Below are 21,309 nucleotides of genomic sequence, written 5' to 3' on the forward strand. Positions count from 1 at the left end.
CCCTCTCCAGCTGCCTCAGGGTTCTCCAATGCCAGAACAATTTCCCCAGCTTTTATTAAAGGCACATCCTGCTGGAATTTCACCAATACTCCTGCCACTGGGAAACTAACTCTGGAATTATCTTTGGGATAGAGACCCCCACAAAATATGCCAGGGTACTCTCTGCGTGTAAATGGTTCCACCTGGGTAGAGAATTAGAGCATGTATTATATAAAGGGAGAGAGAGGGATGCAAGGAACATGGGAATATGGTGGGGTTGCATCCTGGTAGGTTTAATTGGGAATATGGAGAACTAGTGGAAGGAGCAGTTCAGTGCTGTTAAAAGGATGTGCAGACACTACATGTGGCATAATAGACATGTTGCAGCATGATGGGTTTTATTCACTCTTTTCTGTACGTATTTAAATTTTCTGTTTTGTTTTGTTTTTTTTTTAATACTATATATTGTTTATTTGTACATGCCCATGGGACTCACATCTGCCATGTGCCTGTGCTCAAAGGGAAAATATTTTCTCTCTTGCACATAAATACACATGTGTGTCCCTTCAGGACATCCAAATTGCTCCTTCCTCTCACTTCAGCACTGATAAAATTTCATCTGGAGTAGTCTTTGTGTTTGGACACTCTTCTTGGAGGAAAACCTGAAACAACTGGGAAAATCAAAGGAGAACCAGTCAGGGAGGTCTGGGAAAAGGGTTGAGCTACAAGGGAAGGTTGAAGGGATTACAGTTATTCAGATTGAAGGAAAAGAGCCTAAAGTGGGGGTGATGACAATCTCATAAAAGCTGATGAAAGAGGAGGAGAATCTTCTGTTCTTCTTATCCGTGCGAGGCAGGACTTGAAGTCATGAACTTAAACTGCCAAAAAATCAGTTCAGATTAGATGTGAGTTAAATCCTTGCAGCCATAAGGATACTGAGTGCTGACACTGATTGCTGGGGCAGTCAGGGGTTGTAAAGAGGCGTTAGGCCAGTGTGTGTGAGGGATCCTATAGACCTAATTGGTCCTGTGTTGTTTGAAAGTGGAATTTAGATGACTTTTTAGGATCTCCATGGTCTTATTTTCCTCTAATTTCACGGTTATTACAACCAAGTCTCCAAGCAGATGAGAATAAAGAGTCTATGGTGCATCAGAACTGGGTGATCTCATCTTCTCTGCACTACAGTCACTGATAAAGTTCCTCCTGCCAAAACCTTTTCTCTCCTCATTGTCACTAAATTAGTAGTGTACCATGCCCAGGATTTATATCCCACTATAACTTCTGCAGAACAGTCTCCTCTTCTCATGGTAGGCAATGTACACACCAACAGTTTTAAATAAAAGGCTTGAAAAAGTTGAGGTCAAAAAGCTAAATAAAGAAAAAATTAAGTGTATCTTAAATCCAAAGGTAGAGCTAACTGAGTTAAAATATAACTCACATGATTAATTCGATATACTTTAGAGCCTCACTAATTTACCATTTGCTTAGTTACACATCCCATAATTCATACAACAAAACAACCACCGTTATTTTTCTTTGCAAACATTTAACAACCATGCAGTTCTTTCAGAATTATCACATTTCAGGATTTCATATTTTTTGACACATTAGACTTATGCATATTCATCAGGGGACTGTTCAGCTCAGATCAAACCAGGCTTTTCTGAGTATCTGAGCAGAGTGTGTTTCTGACAGTTAATTCAGAGCTGTCTACACAACACCCTGCAAAAACTGTCCCAGCCCTGGGTTCACTCTGTTGTCTTTGTCCAGCTATTAGTTTGCAAATATTGATGCGAGCTTCTGCAATTTCCAGGGTGTTTCAGACATTTAGAGGCTTCTCTCATATCTTTACCCTGCAGAATAATATACAGAGTGCTCCAGGTATGTTTTGTTTGACTCCTGGCATCAAATACATTGCTTACACTTATCTGAGCAGAATTGCATTCTTTAAGCACATGAAATTATTTGAAATGGCACAGCAGGAAGTAATTTCATGCAGGATTTCCCTCAAAGTTAACAAAAGTCCAAACTGAGAATATTCAGTTGAAAGACCTGATTGTCACTGTGTTTTCAGTTTAGGACACTGGGCTTTGTCCCATGAATCCTCATCCTTAGAGCACCAGCTTAAGGGTGAGATGAAACCTTTGTGTGCAAAAGGTTGTCTGTGCTACAGAGGACCTGATGAGCTGCCAGTTGATCTGCCCCTAGAATTGTTCCTTTCCCTTTCTCTTGCTGTTGCAAGGGAGACAAGGCAAACCTAAGAAGCTGTTCTCTTTTCCCCTTGCAGGTGGCATTGTGCTGAATCCCTCCTTCTATGGAATCCCTGGCCACACTCACACGATGATCCATGAGATCGGGCACAGCCTGGGGCTCTATCACGTCTTCCGGGGAATCTCGGAGATCCTCTCCTGCAGCGACCCGTGCATGGAAACCGAGCCCTCCTTCGAGACTGGGGACCTGTGCAGTGACACCAACCCTGCTCCCAAGCACAAGCTGTGTGGGGATCCCGGGCCTGGCAATGACACCTGTGGCTTTCACAGTTTCCTGAACACGCCCTTCAGTAACTTCATGAGCTACGCAGGTACGGGGGGTTCCTTGGCTTTTTGGGAGGGGTCTGTGGTTGGGCAAGAACAAAGAACTGCAGTATTTCCTCTGATTTCTGCAGTCATTTCAGGTGGGGCTTTATGCTCACATGTGTGTCCATAGGTCTAGGACCAGGCTTGATGGCCTCAGGAATCCCTTCCAGTTGTCCTTTTTTTTTTTACCAGTTTTCCCCAACTTCACTTGGTTTCATGTGAAGACCAGGCAGAAGGTTTGGGGGAGGGAAGAAAATGAGATAAGCATTAAGAAAACAGCTTCTAAAGGCTCTACAGCAAATTTGACACCCTGTTTCCCTGAGGTCTGGAAGCCTGATCTATGAGGTCTTCCTTGAAAAATCCAACTTCAGAGATTGTTTATCCTCTCCCAAGGAGATACTGAATGTCAGATGAACATTGATACCACCAAGGCTGCAGGATAAACCTGTGATAGATGGACAACTAATGTCACACTTCTCGTGCCTCCAGGTGTCTGTTGAAATGCCATGTTTAGGTTTGATTTGGAGTCACTGTTGTTCAATCAGAATCACTCACATCTGAGTTTCATCATTAGGGTGTGAAGAGTGTGATACTGCCTGGTCAAGGACTACCAGTGTGCTGTGGTGGTTTGTACTGGGAATGCAACTACAGTGGCTCTGTATAAATGTGGTAAAGCCACCCCTCCAACAAGAACAACCCCCTTAAGCAAAAGCTGATGTTGTGGTTATAACTGTGCAGGTGTCTGCAGGCACAGCAGCGTGCCAGCTCCTGGCACACCTCACAACAGAGTGTAACACAAGGAGGGCATGAGCTCCTGTGACCCTGACCCATCAGATGGGGCTGGGGTGGGGTCCTTGCTGCACCCCTGGAAGTTCAAGGGGAGTTGAGGAATCCTCTGTTATTTCCCAGAAAGAACAGGGGATACCTTGACTCATATTTCCTTTTATTTTGAGTCCCAGTCTCGCTGTGGTGAAGGTCTGTGACAGTGAGCTGACAGCATCAACAACATTTTAAAGGCAATGTGCTTACAGACACTGAAGGGCACCTTTATACTCCAGGCAAAAACACAGATTGCCCACTCAAAAGGTCACAGGAGTGCTTATTCTGTAATAAAACTGTAGAGAAGCAAAGTGTTTAATGTCATCTGGGGCACGGATTGAAATGATTTATAACAGAAATGCTTTTATGCCCTTTGTGGCACCAGCTAAAAGTGATGCTCAGCTTTCTCTTTATTTTTCTATTTGTTTAGAGGGTATTTTCAGGGACAAACACACTGAGTCAGCTCCTCAGCTGCGGTGCCTGTGGTAGGGCAGGGAGCCTGACTGCCTGGTACAGCCTCCTGTAACATCACACAGATAAGTCAGGGCCTCTTCAGATGACAATATCCACCCAATGTGCTGTGTGGATGTGACAAGGGGTGGAGTGTGCTGTTCCAAACACTGAGCTCTCTCCTTCCAAAGAGAACTTGCCAGTTGTCTCAAAAGCTGAGCAGGAGGCAGACCACAGAGATACCTATCTGCTCCTGGGAGCTCCATGTGTGCTGGTGTTCTGAGCTGAAACCTTTTTTTTTCCTTTGAAAAATTAAGTGAAGCGACATGATAGATATCTCTGGAGCTCATGCATGAATCTGTTTGCTTTTCTGTTGTTGCCAGTGGAGTAAAATATATCAGGATATCAGATTGCTGTCGAAATACCTTTGAAACATGTAGGTTGAGGTCATGCAGCTCTAAGAACTGCCTTTCCTTTCTGTTTTGCTGCTCGTGTACAGCTTGATCACCTTGTGTTTATCTGTCTGTCCCTGTCTAACATCCATCTGTCCAGCTCTGAGCAAAGCACTGACTTAATGGGTAACTTTTATTTCCCTGGAATAACAAGTTACGATGTCCAGAAGATTAAGTAGTGTGAGAAACAGGACTTGTAAATTGTTTTTACAAGTCCAAATATCTGTGCTGTTCCCAAATAAAAGATAAGTTGGCCTTTTAGACAAGTTTTCATGAAATCAGTAGGAGTTCTGCCTCTGAATTCTGTTGGAATAATCATCCCAGCAAAGTATTGAATTTCTCTAATTATTACTTTATCTGAGGATCTGGAGCCTTTCTTGATATCGAGTGAAACACCTTTCTCCCTCTCCTCTCCTCCCTTCCCCACCCCCAGGGCACAGCCTGTGCTGATGTTTAAACACATTGAGAATGCAGGTCATCTTTCTCCTGTGCCATTGTTTCACTGCTTTGTCCTATATATATTTTATTGTTCCTTTATGATGGCTGTTAAGGGCCTTTGTCCCCTTCTGTGCTTCCGTGAAGAATATTTATGGCTTTTACAGCGCTCTCAGGGGTAGACCATCGATAATTATTGAGGAAATCCAGAGGTGTCATATTAAAGCAGCTTTTTGCATACCCACAGGGATTTGGAGATATTATCAAGCGGGTGGTGTCTTCTGTCTGATCAGAGGAGGGTCCCTGCTCAGTGGAACTGGGAGAGATGCAGGAGAACACATGAACTGGTGTGTCCTCACTGCAGGTGGGGGCTGCTCTTGGGGCAGGATCCCAACCGGAGCTGTCTCCTTTTCCTGGCATCTCTGGGAAGATGTGGTCAGGTTTTAAACTACCCAGCAAATACACACTTCTCTTTAGAACAAATTCACATTTTTTGTGTTCCTCTGGAGTACCACACAGACTTGAGAACATGAGAGCATCCAGTGATGGTGTTACAGTATTGAACCTCCGATGTCTCTGGGCAGCTTTTGGTGACCTGCATCTTCCCAGAGAAGTGCAGAGGTTGTCCTGTGCAGAGCTGTCATTATTTGTATCCCAGCAGCGTGCACAGGTCCCAGCTGGGACCAGGCTGGGCTGGGCTGGGAGCTCTGCATGTGAAGAAACACTCTGTGTTTTCAAGAGCTTTGCATCTGATGGGAAGAGTACCAGAGAAATGGTTAAAGTGCTAACGCCAAGTTCCTCAGTGTAGCTTTTCTGGGTGACTTTGCACAACATATTTATTCCCTCTGTGATCTGCACAATAGAGAAACAACAAATTTCTACTTCTCTGGGGCATTGTAGCTGTAAAGCTGTATGGTGTTCAGAGGGCACTCGATGTGTTCTTGTTGCCAAATCATGTTTGAGGAAAACAAGATGAAATGAGAAATGGGTATTTATGGGAAATCATCCAGCGCAGTTATTTCTTAATTTTGAATGAAAAAGAAATGTGAAATATCACAAAAACGTTAGTGAAAAGTTCTGAAAGGGGTTAGAATCATAGTGGTAATTAGGGAGAGTCTTCACAGAACTAAAGTTCACAGAATTACAAAATATTCTGAGTTGGAAGGGACCCACAAGGATCTTCAAGTCCAACTCTTAAGCAAATGGCCCATATAGGAATTGAACCCACAACCTTGGCATTATTAGCAACAGTGTCTAAACAACTGAGCTAATCTCAGATTCAGTTCTATAACTGCACAAACATTTACATTTTTAACAGTGTTTGTAATGATTGTTTGTAATTCTGAATTGATCTTTCAGAACGTTTTTATTAGTTCATTAGAAAATTTAAGAACTTTCAAAATTATGTATTTTTGAAGTTCTGTGGTGTTTTAATCGAAGAAATCTGAAAAAGTCTGTCACCTACAGTTTGCATGAATCTCAGTCAGTGCATTATCCTGACACCAGCCATCCTTTGCCCTTTCATCCTTTCTCAGAGATATTGTTTTAAATGTTAAATTCTTTTAAACCCAGAGGTCCACTGGTAGCCCCGATTCTGGCCAGAAGGTGCTGCACTGAGGCTTTCTGTTCCTTTACCTCCACATGTCTCTGTCTCATCTAGGGATGATCTCTGGGTGCTTCAGGTGTATCCCAGGTCAGAGGGAGGGAACATTTATCGACTTATTTTTTTTTCCTTTTTAACCTTTGTTTCCTTTCCCTGCCTCCACAAGTGATGGCTGTGCTAATTTGTTCACAGACCATTAACTTTTGAGTGCTGTGAGAGCCCATCCCAGCCCTTGCAAGAAGCTGCTGTTCACCAGGTCGTAATTCTCCTGCTCCCACCTCCTCTCCCACGTGGCTGATGTGGCTTCTGTTTTAATTCCAGACGATGACTGCACCGACTCCTTCACTCCCAACCAAGTGGCCAGGATGCACTGCTACCTGGACCTCGTCTACCAGAGCTGGCAGCCCACCAAGAAACCGGCTCCTGTTGCCATTGCCCCCCAGATCGTGGCTCGGACCTCCACCTCTGTCACCCTGGAGTGGTTTCCACCCATCGACGGCCACTTCTTTGAAAGGTGATCACTCGCTGCTCTGCACTCTGTGCTGAATTTGATGGGAAAGGGAGAAATAGGGACCCTGCTCCGGGCTCACAGCTTGATCATGGGCTGTGCTCAGTCTTAAGGCTCTTTCCTAAATTGGTTCATACTGAGGAGGTTATTGATCTGTTGTCTGCTCTTCCTTTCTCAGCCTGTAGCTCTCAGTTGAAGGCCATTGATTTGCCATGTAAAGGGCATCTCTTTCTCCATATGTTACAGGAGGAATTTTCAATCAAAGATTCCAGCCCTGTGATTCCTGCTGTTATTGCTGCTCATGAATACCTGTGGGCTTTGGCTCTGCCTGCATGTTCCCTCTCCTCCTCTTGCATGTTTCCTTGGCAAGGACAAAGTGGATCTTGTTTCTACTCCTGTGACAACACAGAGCTCGTGGGCTGTGGAGTCTCACAGGCCAAGGAGGTGGCTGGGATGGGGATGGGGACAAATGCTCCCTCCTCTGAGCTGTGGGTCTGAGGTGGGAATTGTGAAAGGCAGAATCAAAGACCCAAACCCCTGAATAGCATGAGTGTCATCTTGTAGGTCACAGTAGGGGTGTGTGTGTGTGTTTGTGTCTTATAGACATGCAGTATGTGAGATCAGTAATGAAAAATTAGGTGAATGCAGGGCTCTGGGCAGGATTCACAGCACATTGCAGCCCATAGCCAGAGCAACTCTGCCCCAGGATGAGCTGAGCAACTGGGCAGTTCACCTAAATGCTCTTACACAGCTCTTGGATGAGCTGCAGGAGCTGTGGAGTCCTGGCAGAGAACTTCCCAAATGATTGACCTTCTCGCATTACCATGAGCTCACCTCCCCTGTTTGCATTTCTTCTCCACCTTCTGCTTTGTTGTTTTATAGAGAGCAAACTTGGAGTGTCCTTCAGGAGCGCAGCAGTTCAGAGCACAGGAGGCCGAATTTACAAGCGTATTAACACCCAAAGAGCTGCCTCAGCACTGCTGCTTTGTGCTGGGAGAGCACCTTGAAAGCCTCCATCAGGGATGGAACTCCTTCCAGCACTGCCAGGACACCCTGGCCATTTCAGTGCCCAATTTACACTTTAGCCCATAGGGCAGAGAGCTGTTATTTCCTGCTCAGATGAGATTTTCCACCTTTATTGCAGATTGATATGGGGAGGGTAATCAAACCCTAATAGGAATCGATAAAGAGAGGTCTTGTGCTCTGAACAGCGTTTGCTTCAATTGCAGTTTTGTAACTGAATCCTTTTATTCCCGACCTGTGAAAAGGACTTTTGTGAAGTTCTGAAAATTAATTCAGAATTTTTTAGCCCGTAATCATTTTCAGGCAAATTAAATTTCTCCAATTTAATTTAGATTTCAGAAGATGCTTATTGTGTGTTAAATAAATGCCATCTGCCTCTTAAAAACACGTTGATGCAAAGTTAATTGTTATGTAACCAAATATGCCTTTATTACATATTTCTTATAACTCAATCAATATGTTCTTAATAACCTCTAGTTACTTGCTTCTTAAATAACACACAGTGGATAGCCTGCTAAATCTAAAATTTCATAACAGAGTTATCATATGTTAAATAAAGAGTGATTTTCCAGGAAAAAAAAACTCCTTTGGGCTTTCAAATCTGTGTGCTCAGTATTACTGAAGAGATTTAAAGAGACAGCCTCAAATACTTTGAGTCCAATTCCTTGTTAAAATGAGATTCCCACTGCTGATGGAAACAGAAATGTTGCCGTGACCATTTAAAAATGTCACTGAAATATATAAATGATCCTGTCTCAAACATGCCCAAATTTTTGATCTGTTAATCAAAACAAGGATGACAGTATTATTGTAGTGACTAATCCTGGAAAGGTTCACGTGCTGAACTTCCAGTACTGTTGTGTCCAGCTCTGCTCGGTTAGAGCCACATGCCTGTATCAATTTGTGAAATTGGGTCACTGTGCAAGACAAGTAGGAGGTAAAATTGGCCAAGTATAATCTTATCTGTGTGTGGGAATACTGTAAATCTTTGCAGATATTTTTACACAAAGTGCACACCATGGCCCAAATTTTACTTGCCTCACTTGAATGAATAAACTCATTCACTTCAATGGGACTATTCATGTAAAAAACAGAAGACTGATACTCAGCTGCTGAGTGCCTTGGGCCTGGTTTCTAATGCACAGAGGCCCCTTCCTTGCTGTTTTGACAGTGTAAAAGGGCCTTCAAAGCATGAACGGCTCTGGCTACATTAGCAAGTATTGTGGCCCAATATAAGTAGATCTCCAGTGCAAAACAGTGGTTAATGAAGACCTGACGTCAACACTGGGGGGGTTCTGGGGGGGTTCCTGGTGCCCCATGGCACCAGTGGTGGGAGTACATCAGGTGTGGTCCTGGAGCACACCTCCACTCTGGTTTCTCCAAACCTGGTCCAGTTTCCATGCTCCAGGACTGACCCAGGTGCTGTAAGTGGGCAAGGGGAGGAGTCTCACTTCGACAGCTCGCTCCTGATCCAAATTACAATGCTACTGTAGGCGTAACTCAAATTCTTTTTATGTCTCTTTTATTCTCTGGAGCTGTGCACAGGCAGTGACCTCTGCCTAATGAAAGTCAGGGAGAGAAAATTTAGCCTTCTATTTAAAAATGCAGCACTGGGCTGGCTGTGTCTGTGTGTGAGGTCCTGACAGGTCTGTGGTTGAAGGGAGAGGAAGGGTGGAAGTAAAGACCACGTGCCTTTCCCCTGCTTAGATGCAACTCTACCACAGGTGCATTAGATGCTTTTCTCACAGGGTCTCCTATTGATTAATTATGTGGATTTGGGGACAGAGAGCAATATTAACTCATGATTCCTGTTAATTTTGGGTTAGCTATCCTGTGTTCTCACATTTTGGCAAGAGTAGGTACATGAGCTGTGCACAGCAGTAAAATCTTCCTGACAGACCCTCCTTACCTCTTTAGAGTGTTCAACTGATGTTTGGTCTTTCACTCTAGAGAGTCATTTACCTGCACTTAAATTTTCCAACATGCTTTGACCCTAAACTCCAGTAGCTGGTTGAGCTTCCAAACATCCCTGATAATCAAATATATCAAGAACCAGCATTTCTTCTTGTAGCTATTGCACGTGGGATTGGAATACTTACCATTCTCCATCCTCCCTTTCAAACAAGCATGAAAAAATGTTGCATACACATATAATAATATGTAATAATAAAATAATAACAGAGCCAACGAAACAAGTGAAAACAAGTGAGAAAAGGAGAAGCCTCTTCATTTCCTGGCTGCATCCATTAGATGTGTTCATCCATTGACTGTTCTCCTGTTTGATATGCACAGGCAGATGTAAACAGTTATTGTAATAGGGCTCTGCAGCAAATTCTGCCTGGGCAGAAAACTTTGAATGCATCTTCTCTTCCAAGTTTTCATTGAGGTGACTGCATTAATTTCCATGAATCTGATGCTATCTCATTCTTAGCAAGCAAATATTTTGGTCAGTGTGGTGTCCCAGATTGAGATGACTGGGCTTGATAATCACTGGCTTAAACCTTGATGGAAAGTTTCAGTGCCTTAGAAGGGAGAGCACTGATTCTGAATTTCAAGTAAGCAGCTACAATTTAGCCTAAAAGCAGGCACTCTTTACCCAAAGCAATGACAGATATGTAGTGGTTTTGAGTTGCCCACTGAACTGGTGCTGGCCCTGAAGGAAATTGTCTGTTTTTCACTAGTAATCTTTAGATTTTGAATCCACTTCACTGAAATATCATGCTGTAGGAATGAATTCCTCCTGTGCTCTGAACTTCATAAGCTGGAATTTCCCCAGTACTTGGCTTATTAGAAAACAGAGAAGTCTAGATTTTCCATTACCCTGCACTTTGAGGAGTCATGTGCCCTGGTGTATAAGGTGGCAGATATGCTATCATTCCTAATTAATAGTGTTTTGAACCAATTTATGCTCATTTTTCCTTGTTGTCCATGGCTGCATAAGGTGTAAGGATCTGGCTTAGATTTTCATAAGCCAGTAAATGTGATTCCATAATTAGGTTTGACATTCATGGCTGTTTGTAGGATTTGTGTGCAGGAGTCTGCAGACCAAAAACTTTAACCCAGGAGTCATCCCCTGTGTAAGTCCTTTCAGCCAGTGGAGTTACATCAGGGTTGAGTCTGGCTCCCAAATTGGAAAAGTAAAAAGAGAAAGTTTGCTCATAGCCTTTCCCACATGATGCTCCTTGTGATTTCTCTTACCTCCAAGTCCTCACTGGGTAAAGGAAATGTTTGTCCATAAGCCTACCATTTTTTCCACCATGGCAGCCTGTGATGAAATTGTATAGCTGCTAATTTGAGTGAAAAGCAGTCCTAATTGTGGAAACTTGGCTTTCAGAGCCCTGTCCTCATCCAGGACCAAGTGCTAATGCAGAAGTCTCTTTGTAGAAAAACTGAAAGGTTATTGTTGCAGGGACTTCTGTCCTGACTAGTGGTGGATGTGTCTGAAAAACAACTGCACAACAATAGTTCTACGTCTTGATTTTTCAGTACCTATTATTCTGGTTTCTTTTTTTTTCTTTTTGCATATACTATTCAAGCAAGCTGAGTTAGACACTTAAACCACTGCTAAATAGACAGCTGGGAAATGAAATAGGGAGGCAATGTCATGCCAATAGTGCAGGTGGGTGAATGGGACACGGAGAGAAGTTGCTCACAACAGGCCCAAATTTTTTCATTAAGAGTGTTACAGATGATACAAGGAAGAGGAGGACACTTTTGCCTCCCTCTTCTTTATTCTACCTTACTGTCACGTTTAATTCTTCAGGTGTTTTCAGCAGGTGCATCTCTTTCTGCCTGAGACAGTCATTTACTGTCTCTTTGTGGGGGTGGCCACACTGAAATGGGTATGAGTTTTACCACTGATTTCATTCCAAGTCCCATCGTTGACAATCCCTGCTTCTGCCTAATGAAGCCAACAGAAAGCTGACTTTCAAATAGATCCCTGTCAACAAATGAGAGATGCTAAGCTGTGGAGCAGCTGAGTGTGTGCCATCCCTACCACCGAAGGGAAAGGCGATGGCACAGCTGGGGAGAGCTGGGAGAGTAAATTTACAGTCCTGGTGTCCTCACTGAGGATCCAAAATAGCTTCTGCCTGAGGATCACAGTGCCCTCTTCAAAGCAGTGCTGAAACAAATCATGCAGTGGTGGTTACGATGGCGAAAATTTGCATAGCTGATTGTAATAGTTGATATAAATTATCACAGTAATTGACTCAATCCATACTTACTCGGGTCGTGTAGAGAGTACACTGTGTTACACACAGATTGTTTGCCTAAAACTTGTCCTTTCCTAGGTGTGTTTGATCATTAGGATAATTAATTTTTAACTTTCCTTTTTAGCAGGAAGTGTTACTTAAAGCAGAACAATGAATTTTGAATAATAAGCAGCTCACTGGGATGAATAGCCACACATTCTGGGTCAAACAAGGTTTCCAAATTTTGTGATCCCTGTTTCCCCTGCAAAAAACAAAAAAGAATTAAGGGCATATTCTATTCTCTGTGTTCATAACCCACCCCTTTTCCAGGCTTGTAATCATCAGGGCTGTGAGACACCTCCAAAAGCAGGTTCTTGCATACTTAGCAAAGCTGTGCTTCGTAGAGCAGCTCTGTCTGATGGTTTCAGAGCCTGGGACTTCACTCTTTCCTCTAACCATCAGAATGCCCAAAGCCTTCACAATCTTAAAGGTACTACAAGTTCAAGCAATAAATAAATCCATGATGGGAGCAGAAATAGATCTGAAATCTCCTGAGGCCACTGTCTCTGCTCTAAACACTAAGCAACATGTATTTTCTTTTGTCGGAGTTTGATCCGGTGCAGAGGGGAAAAATATAAGAAAAAATATAGGTGAATGTGATTTCCCAGGTTGCTGTCATTTTGTGTTGGATGGAGGGCACACAAATGCTGTCTACACGGGCTCTTAGCTTAAATCTGCAGAAGGTCATCATCAGAAAACACTCTTTTCAGTGCCTTGAGAAAAAGAGGGTTAAGTGGACCTGAATTCTAAGTCTTATTGCTTTTAATATAGTTGAATAAGCAGCTCATTCAGCTGTTACTAAGTTGGTGTGTTTTCCTGTTTTCCTGGCCTCCTAGAGAAGTGGGATCAGCATGTGATCTGTGTGCGGAAGGAAGAGTCCTGGTGCAATACGCCTTCAGCGCCTCGTCCCCCATGCCCTGCGACCCCTCGGGGCACTGGAGCCCACGGGAGGCAGAAGGTGAGTCACAAAGCTGGGGGCACAAGAAAGGCCAAAGTCAAAGGAGAGCCACAAAGGCAGTGGGAAAATCTGGGGGAGAGTGACTGATTATACTGGCGTGTAACGTGAGCAAAACTAGAGGACAGAGAAACGCCGTGCCCTGGGGTAATGCCATGGCTGAAATACCTGTGTTTTGGCCCCCGGGTCCTGCCCTTGCCCATGAATTAAGTGAATTTCGGGAGCTGAACATGAATTTCACAAAGCAGCAGAGTGCCAAGAAATGCTGACCATTCACATCTGCCAGACGAATTCCTCAGGGGAGCTGTTTGCTCCCTCTACTCCAACTCCAAAAGTGAAGAACTGTTATTTATTTGGGCCTGATTTCTGCTGCCTTTGCTTGTGGTGATTAGCAGAGGGCTGCAGCAGCAGCCAGGCTGAAAGGAGGTTGCCCTTTGGGCAGGTACTCTGCAGCAGGAAAGCAGGTGACTATGTCAGGCCCTCTCTAGTTCAGGGTGTTTTGCAAGTCATTCTTATTGCTTCTCTTCGAGCGTGTTGGAGGGAGAATGGTCTGCAGGGCTGGTTGTACAGTGTCATTAGATCTCCATCATTAACTCTCCTCCACGTGTACCTTCCGCTCCGTAAGTAGCTGGATGTGGTGGAGCATATTTAAGATTATACCAGGCAGAGGTCAGTCACCACAAATCATGGTTTGGAAAGAGCAGAGTATTATTTCAATCTGTCCGTCATGAGCTGTTCCTTTGGGAGCAGCACATTCCTGGCCCAGATTTCACTGTAAGCACAAAGGTGGGCTCATAGAGCCCCAAGGCCAACCCCTGGATTTTGCAAAGTCGTTATAAAAATATCTCCTTCCTTTAAGGGCTTCTTTGTCCTCCAGCTAGAGCACGTGGGAGTTATTCTGCAAGGAAGATTATTTGTGATAATGTGGTGATACACTTAGTGCTGGCACCCAGGAGCCTTCCCTCGCCCTGAGGTCAGCACGTGCAGTGAGCTGGATCCCCCCTGCTTGATGGGACAAGTGTCCCCTGCCCCACACACCCATGTCCCAGGGTGGGGGCCCAGCAGAGGTTCTGTTTCACTCCAACTCAGCCCCCAGGTTTGGAATAAGTTGCCCAGAGAAGCTGTGGTTGCCCCATCCCTGGGAGTGTCCAAGGCCAGGTTGGACAGGGCTCAGAGCAACCTGGTTTAGTGGAAGGTGTCCCTGCCCGTGATAGGGGGCAGAACAAAAAGCTTTAAGGTCTCACCAGCCCAAACCAATCTGTGATTCCACGATATCCAAGGCCCAGGCTGCTGGGCACAGCTCAGAGCACACCTGCCCCTTGAGTGGATGCTCCATCCTGGGAAGCAGCGCTCTGGCTGAGAGTGTGACTGGATTATCCAGTAAACAGCACTAGTGAAGTTTGGATGGCTTGCAGCAGTAGTTCAGGGTGGAAGGTGGAATTTCCACTTAGCCAAGCATTACAAGACTTTGAAACTTGGTTTCATTTGGAACAAAACTTGAAACTTTTGAAATTCTCCACGGAGGAAAATTAAAAACAAAAAGTGTTTGAGGCTGGCCAAAATGTTTTGTTTAGCTCATAGAATTGCTCTTTTGTGAACTTTGGTAAAATTATGACATTTGAAAATATACCCTTTTAGTATAGAATCTGGGGCAAAGGCAACTTTGAATATCAAAATGGAAAATGTTTCAAGGTGCAAAAGTGAAAATAATTCTTCCAGAAATGTCCAAACACAATATTCCAATAGTGTTAGAACTTTCTTGCCATTTTCTCTTCCAGAATAAAATTTTGTCCAAATAAACCCAATTTTGCGAAGTGTTTTGATTTTGAGAGGACTGCATATTCCATTGAAATATGCAGTTCCATCAAAATTTCTCCAACAGCCTTTGATTTGAAAAACTTCTAGATCTCACACGTCTTGCCAGCGGCATCATTCCTAGAGAAACTAAGCTACTCTAAGATTTATTACTCAGTGGCATTTTGCATTTAATTTCCTCTCCTTGCAGAGTGTGCCTGCATGTTCTTAACTATGAAGGGTGCAGTCTGATCCTTATCTGCCCCATTCAATTGCTGTGGTGTCATTGCTCTGGAAAAAATAAATCTGGGAATCCTGTCCCCTTGTTGATTTGTCTCCACTTTAGAGTGGAAAATACACCGAGTGTATGGTGTTTGTTGCTCCGTGATTTTCTGTCGTCACTGCCACACTCCCTGACATTCAGGATCTCTGCCTATTTGCACTTGGTCTGAGTTACAAATAGCACAGTTAGATCATTGTCTGGCTTCTTTAATTGTCTATCTATGAGTACCAAAGCATGCAAGCTTTAATTTCACTTTCTGCAGGAGCTCATGGGTGTAAATCTCCACTGCTTGAACGTTCGTGGAAGGTGAAGACAAAAGAGGCCTACTCATGGCCAAAATGAACTCATTTTAAAATCTGACACAACACTCATGGAAAATGTTCTGTAGGACTCATCCAGCTTCTGACCAGAAAACCACATTCCTCACGTGCCTCTGGTTGGTCTGATCTCATGTTCCTGAGGTCTCACAGCACCAATACACTGCTACCCCAGGGAGCTGGTACCAGCAGTGCTCTGGCTCCTTCCTAGTGCCCTGCTTATTCCTGAGCATAGCTGGATCCAGCCCCCAGGCTGAGGGATTCTGTGGCTCTTTCTCAGCCAGTTGTGGCCCTTGCACGAGGGGCTGTTTGCTCCCTGGCAGTGGCTGTGGAAAGGCCCTGGAGATCCAGCAGTTCTGATTTACTCCTTATCTTCACCATAGAGCTAGAAAGCTTTAACCTACCTGGATTCTCACCAGCAACACCTGCTGGATAAACAAACCTCACAGCACCTCCAGAAGTTGGTCAAAGGAATGTTTTATATAAGAAAGGTGATTTTGGCTCAAGCCCAGAATGTTGCTTTGCCTGCTGTGCAATATATGCATATATCAGTCAGTTCCTGCTGCCTGGCTCACTGCTGACTGAGAGAAGTGTGAGAATACAATTAAACCTGTTGCTGCCTTAGGCTGCTCTAGTGCCCTGCCTTTCCCAGGGGCCATTAGTTCACTCGAGACCGATTCATTCTGTATTTGCAAGGGGAAAGGTCTCAGCTGGACACTGGAGTCCCACAGGATGGTTCCTTTGTCTTGGCCACCCAAAATGTGGCAGGTGAGTTGCAGTTGTGACAGCAGCTACATCCTGAGGCTCTGCTGATCCCAGCTCAGGCTCTGTCCGTGTGCCAGGACAATGCCAGGACATTCATCCCAGCCACTGGACTGAACTACACGACGAAGGATTGACACACAGGCTGTGGCTGTGGACAACATTTTGGGGAAAGACCCCCTCCCAACCTTCCATCCCTGCTCTCTAACCAGGAGATGGGGTTTGGCTTATCCTCACAAACCTCACATTCCTGTTTTCTGTCAGGCAAGACATGATGTTTCTCTGACTGACCTAGCTGACTATCTCATAAGCCAAAGGATTTTCAGAACCTGAGTGCAGAGAGGAAAAATAAATTCTACACAGTTTCTTTTTATATTCAAATATTTCTAATTTTCAGAGTACTTACCCATCTCTAGAAATCCAGTTCCATGAAATAGGATTTTCATCCTCTTCCACAATTAAATGAATGTTTCTTACCCAGTTCTAAGTGTTTGATGATATTTAAGAAAGAGTCTCTTTATCTCAACTTCATTGAGGTTTTCAGTGTATGAATGAATACAATCTGACTCCCATTTTGGGGTAATGATCTGCTCTAAGCTCCCTGGAGGCTGAGTCCAATTCATGTATCTCCAGGGATCACACCCTGATCTACCCAAACATGTAGGTTTGTTTGGTATTCAGATCTTGCAGAGGCCTTGAACTTGCAGAGGTGAATTTGCAGGATCCCAAGCAGACACCACTTTTGTACTGGGCTGTGAGCCATTAACTCCATTTTCCTCTCTGTGAGATGGCAGTGGTGAGATTCACAGATCTCTCCAAAGCCCTCTGAGATACTGGAGTCAAAAAACACCTTCTCAGGGCTGCAGTCAGGAGTTTGCTGAGAAAGTCACGGGAGGGCTCAGCCGAGCACACACGGCCAGGAGTGATGGGAGATAACGGGAGCTGAGTGGGGCACTGGCTGCTCAGGGTGATGATACACAGGGCTCTTGAGCTTGCCAGGGGGAAAAACTGGAGCGTGTTAAATGGACCTCTGGCTTTCTTCAAATTGTATCACTGCTGTGGTCCCTCCAGACACTGAGCTCAGTGGCATTCCCACCACTCCGTGGCATGTGAGGAGGGAGGAGGCCCACGGGGTGTGTGTGGGTGAGGGAGAAGCATTAAAAGTTGGGCATCTGCAGGGCAACTGTGTTGGATCACAGGAGGGCTGCCTGAGATGCCAGGAAATCTATTCTGCACCTGGGTTCATTTGGTAGGAACGGGAGAATTCCCTGAGCTGTTTATCCTTGACAAAAGAGGTGCATTTCTAACACTTCATTGGATCATAGACAATAAGAATAACCTTCACACTTTACCCTTTTCTCTTTAAATTAGTAGTGATGTCCTGTTTGTCCATGTTTGCCCAGTGCTTTATCATGCTTTCTTCCTCAGCTGCAAACAGCTGTGCTCTCCTTTTTTTTCCCCTCTGCTTTCTCCATTTCTCTCCTCTCCTTACCTTTCTTTATCTTTACTTTTCCCTTTCTTCTTTTCTGTATTTGGCTTCTCCCTGTCATGCTTGCTCCCTTTTTGTGTGATTATTTGGGAAGGAAGAGGGTATTTATAGCTCTCACTGGATTCTGTTACCAACTGTTCCACCCATCTGACCTCTCTGGATCTTGCAGTCCACGACTCCACGCCAAATTGTAATGTTACCATAGTATTTGGGAACCCAGCAAGCATTGTGGCTTTCATTAGTTTTTAGCACTACCTCCCATGTAGTTGAACACAGCCACCGGAGAGAAATGTAAGAGTACAAGTGCCTGTTGTTTCATAACAAGCTCAAAGAGACAGCTCAGACCTGTGCTCCTTGTGCCTCCAAAAACCAGTGTGTAGATGTCACAGGAGTTGCCCCTGAACAGCACAATGCAACAGCTTCTTGGAACCAACAAAAGCTCTATTCTTGTCTTTGTCAGAGAGGAAAGGATTGTATTTTGGAGTGAGAGTCAAGGGAGTAAGTAGTGGGTGAACTGAAGGCAAAGTGACTCTGCTTATCAGGTAAATTACGGAGTGGAAGGGGTAGAAAATATCATTGTTTGGCACAGGGAAAGACACTAGAAATAGGAAATTCAGGACCAAATGCACTGGCACGGTGTGTGTTGTGTGGCGTCCAGTCTAACTGGGCACTTAAACATGATTTGTGTCTCTCACCTGGCCAGGAGAGGCTGGTTTTATGCTCCTCCCCATGCTGGCCATGCCTGTTCTGCTCAAGTACATAATCATTTTTCTGGACAGATATGCTCTCCTGCCACCAGTCTGTCTTTTAAAACTGATGCCAGTGACACCCCGTGTTCTCTAACTTCTTTTGTGCCCTCTCTCTGCTTCCTCCTTTCTTCCCAGGGCACCCTGATGTGGAGCAGCCTTGTAAATCCAGCGTCAGGACGTGGAGTCCCAACTCGGCAGTCAACCAACACACGGTGCCCCCAGCCTGTCCCGAGCCCCAGGGCTGCTACCTGCAGCTGGAGTTCCGTTATCCCCTGACTCCAGAGTCTCTCACAATCTGGGTGACATTTGTTTCCCCGGACTGGGACTCCAGTGGAGCAGTGAATGACATCAAGTTGCTCACCGTCAGCGGGAAGAACATTTCTCTGGGGCCGCAGAACGTCTTCTGCGACATCCCGCTGACCATAAAGCTGGATGCAGGACAGGTGGGCGAGGAGGTGTATGGAATCCAGATCTACACCCTGGATGAGCACCTGGAAATCGATGCTGCCATGCTGAGCTCTGTGCCCCACAGCACACTGTGTGCAGACTGCAAACCCATCCAGTACAAAGTGGTTCGGGACCCTCCCTTCCAGTCTGAATCTCCAGTTGTCATCTCAAACCTCAGCAGGAGATATGTTGACACGTAAGTAACTGCTTTCCAGAGAGCTGGATCACCTTGTTCAGATCAAAACAGTACCCTGTTCTTCTCATCCTGGTAATGTCCAGCATCCCAAGTGACTGTGAGGATGTTGAGCTAGACAGACATGCCAAGAATTACCAAGACAGAATGTTCTCATAGTTTGTCTCTGAAACCAGGAGCATCACACTTGAGTGAATAGCCTGTGATTTCATGGATAGTTTTTGAGAAATTTCTGGGCTAGTTGTGCAGAGATCTGTAATTCAGGTTTTCCTTAACCAGAAAGGATATTGCAGTTTACCTAAGCCATGATAAATTAAATGTTTAGGCTAACCTAACTGAGGACCTCTGGAGTAACACAGTCATCATTTCCTTGGGAATCTTTTGAAAGTAATATTTTGATGGAGAATGAGAGAGCAGGGCTTTCAGTGCCAATTTCTAATTATCTGCTAAAGAAAGTGTGCAAAGAAATACACTTGCACATTCAGGTGTATAAATGTGTTTCAACCATTTCTATTTTCTGTTTTGAGTTGTGTCGGTGTGAGATTGTTCTGACGTGGTAAACATGCCAAATGCCCTGGTTTGTTATAGGAACTGAGTTTCATCCCAGACACAGTTACACTCATCTAGTCAAAGGATTCATGATTGTTGAGGAAAGCCCAACTTCAAAATATTTACTGATTTCAAGGAGACCCGTGATCTACCCATAGGCATTCTACAGTAAGAAAAACATCTTTGGCATAACATGATTCCCTGGAAGTGATTCATTCATCTGTGGGAACAACATGAAGCTCATTTGAAAAATGAACACCAGATAAAAGGAAACCTGCTAAGAAAACTGCACTCTAATTTAGAAAAGATGATCTAATTAGTACAGCTAATATCAAGGAAGCATACATCATTATGGTCTTCTAAAGCATATTTAAATATAATAAAAATGATTAATTAACAATTCAGTAATCATGAGCTCCCATCCCTTTCACAGCCCAATTATACAGCTCAGAAGATGCAAATTGTCCCTATGGATTTAAAAACTCATGGTAACTAACAGTAATGAGTCTAACAAAAACCCAGGACATCACTGAGATTACTCATGTGCTGAAAGTTAAGCATGTGCTTAAGTGCTTTCTTGGGTTGCAGCCTTGTTCAAACAATTGCTGGCACTTAGCATGAGATGAATATTGGCATATTGGAAATGTGGAAAACGGTGAATTTTCCCAAGGTTTTGCTGTGAAAGCATCTTTGCCTGAAACCTGGCCCACTCCAATTGGAAAATGGGACTGCTTTGGTTTGAAATATTTGCATACCTTAGCACAAGTTCCCACAGAAACAGGTCCAGTTTTGACTTCATAACACAATGTGAAAGAAAAAAGCAACCCAAAACGTCACTTGTATTCTGACTTCTATTTCTTTGTCTTTTATTATGATTTTGTGGGTCACTTCTAGCTGAAGTGAAAGAGTGCTCTAAGAATGAAATCAGTAGCCAGGGATTAATGACAGTTTTCCTGGGGGTCATTGAATAAATCCCATGGGGTAGCAGTACCCCTCTGTATGTCTCACCTAGTTACACAGCCAGCTAAAAATCAGGTAGAACTTCTAAGCTAATCTTTCTGGGCTTTACTTGGGATCAGTGGACAGAAATGGATGCTTCTGGAAGCTGGCACAGCCGAACTTCCAACCAAATCCCAGCAAAACCCTCTAGTCTTGATGGGCTCAGCTCCTTTGTGTCTTGCCAGGGACTAAAGGGAAAATCCTGCCAGTGAGCTTTGACAGGACACTTGGAAAGTTGAGTTTCAGTCACTGGGTGAGGAGGCAAATATGCAGATTCTTAAGCACTTGTAGTTGGTTTTGAGGCTGTTTTGGCTGATTTACTGTGAGGGTGGTGAGGCCCTGGCACAGGTTGCCCAGAGAAGCTGTGGCTGCCCCATCCCTGGGACTTCTCAAGGCCAGGGTGGAAAGGCTTGGAAGCAACCTGGTCTAATAGAAGTTGTCCCTGCTCATGGCAGGTGATGGAACAAGATGATCTTTAAAGTTCCTTCCCACCCAAACCATGTTGTGATTGTGTGATTCAAGACTTCTGCGTGTGTTTGAAATGTTGGGAAGTGAGATGATTTTTTTATCATAATACACACAGTGCACAGCACTGATCTGGATCCCCTGGGGATGGGGGGCCCTGCAGATTCAGAGGCTGCTGCTGGGCCCACACCTTGAGATGCAACAAATTC

The 21,309-nt window shown here is 44.4% G+C and overlaps 1 protein-coding gene across 2 annotated transcripts in view; it reads left to right on the plus strand.

Annotated features, from left to right (window-relative positions):
• Positions 1–21,309, plus strand: part of PAPPA (pappalysin 1) — a 182,032-nt gene that overhangs the window by 54,850 nt on the left and 105,873 nt on the right. For both annotated transcript variants that reach the window (XM_027687758.1, XM_027687759.1), the window contains exons 4-7: positions 2,267–2,560; positions 6,636–6,828; positions 12,935–13,056; positions 18,583–19,090. In XM_027687758.1, coding sequence (XP_027543559.1) covers positions 2,267–2,560; positions 6,636–6,828; positions 12,935–13,056; positions 18,583–19,090 — 1,117 coding nt within the window. The remainder of the gene's footprint in view (positions 1–2,266; positions 2,561–6,635; positions 6,829–12,934; positions 13,057–18,582; positions 19,091–21,309) is intronic.

Source organism: Neopelma chrysocephalum, unplaced genomic scaffold (assembly GCF_003984885.1).
Source record: "Neopelma chrysocephalum unplaced genomic scaffold, ASM398488v2 Primary Assembly neopelma1_74, whole genome shotgun sequence".
In the NCBI taxonomy this organism is placed as follows: domain Eukaryota; kingdom Metazoa; phylum Chordata; class Aves; order Passeriformes; family Pipridae; genus Neopelma; species Neopelma chrysocephalum.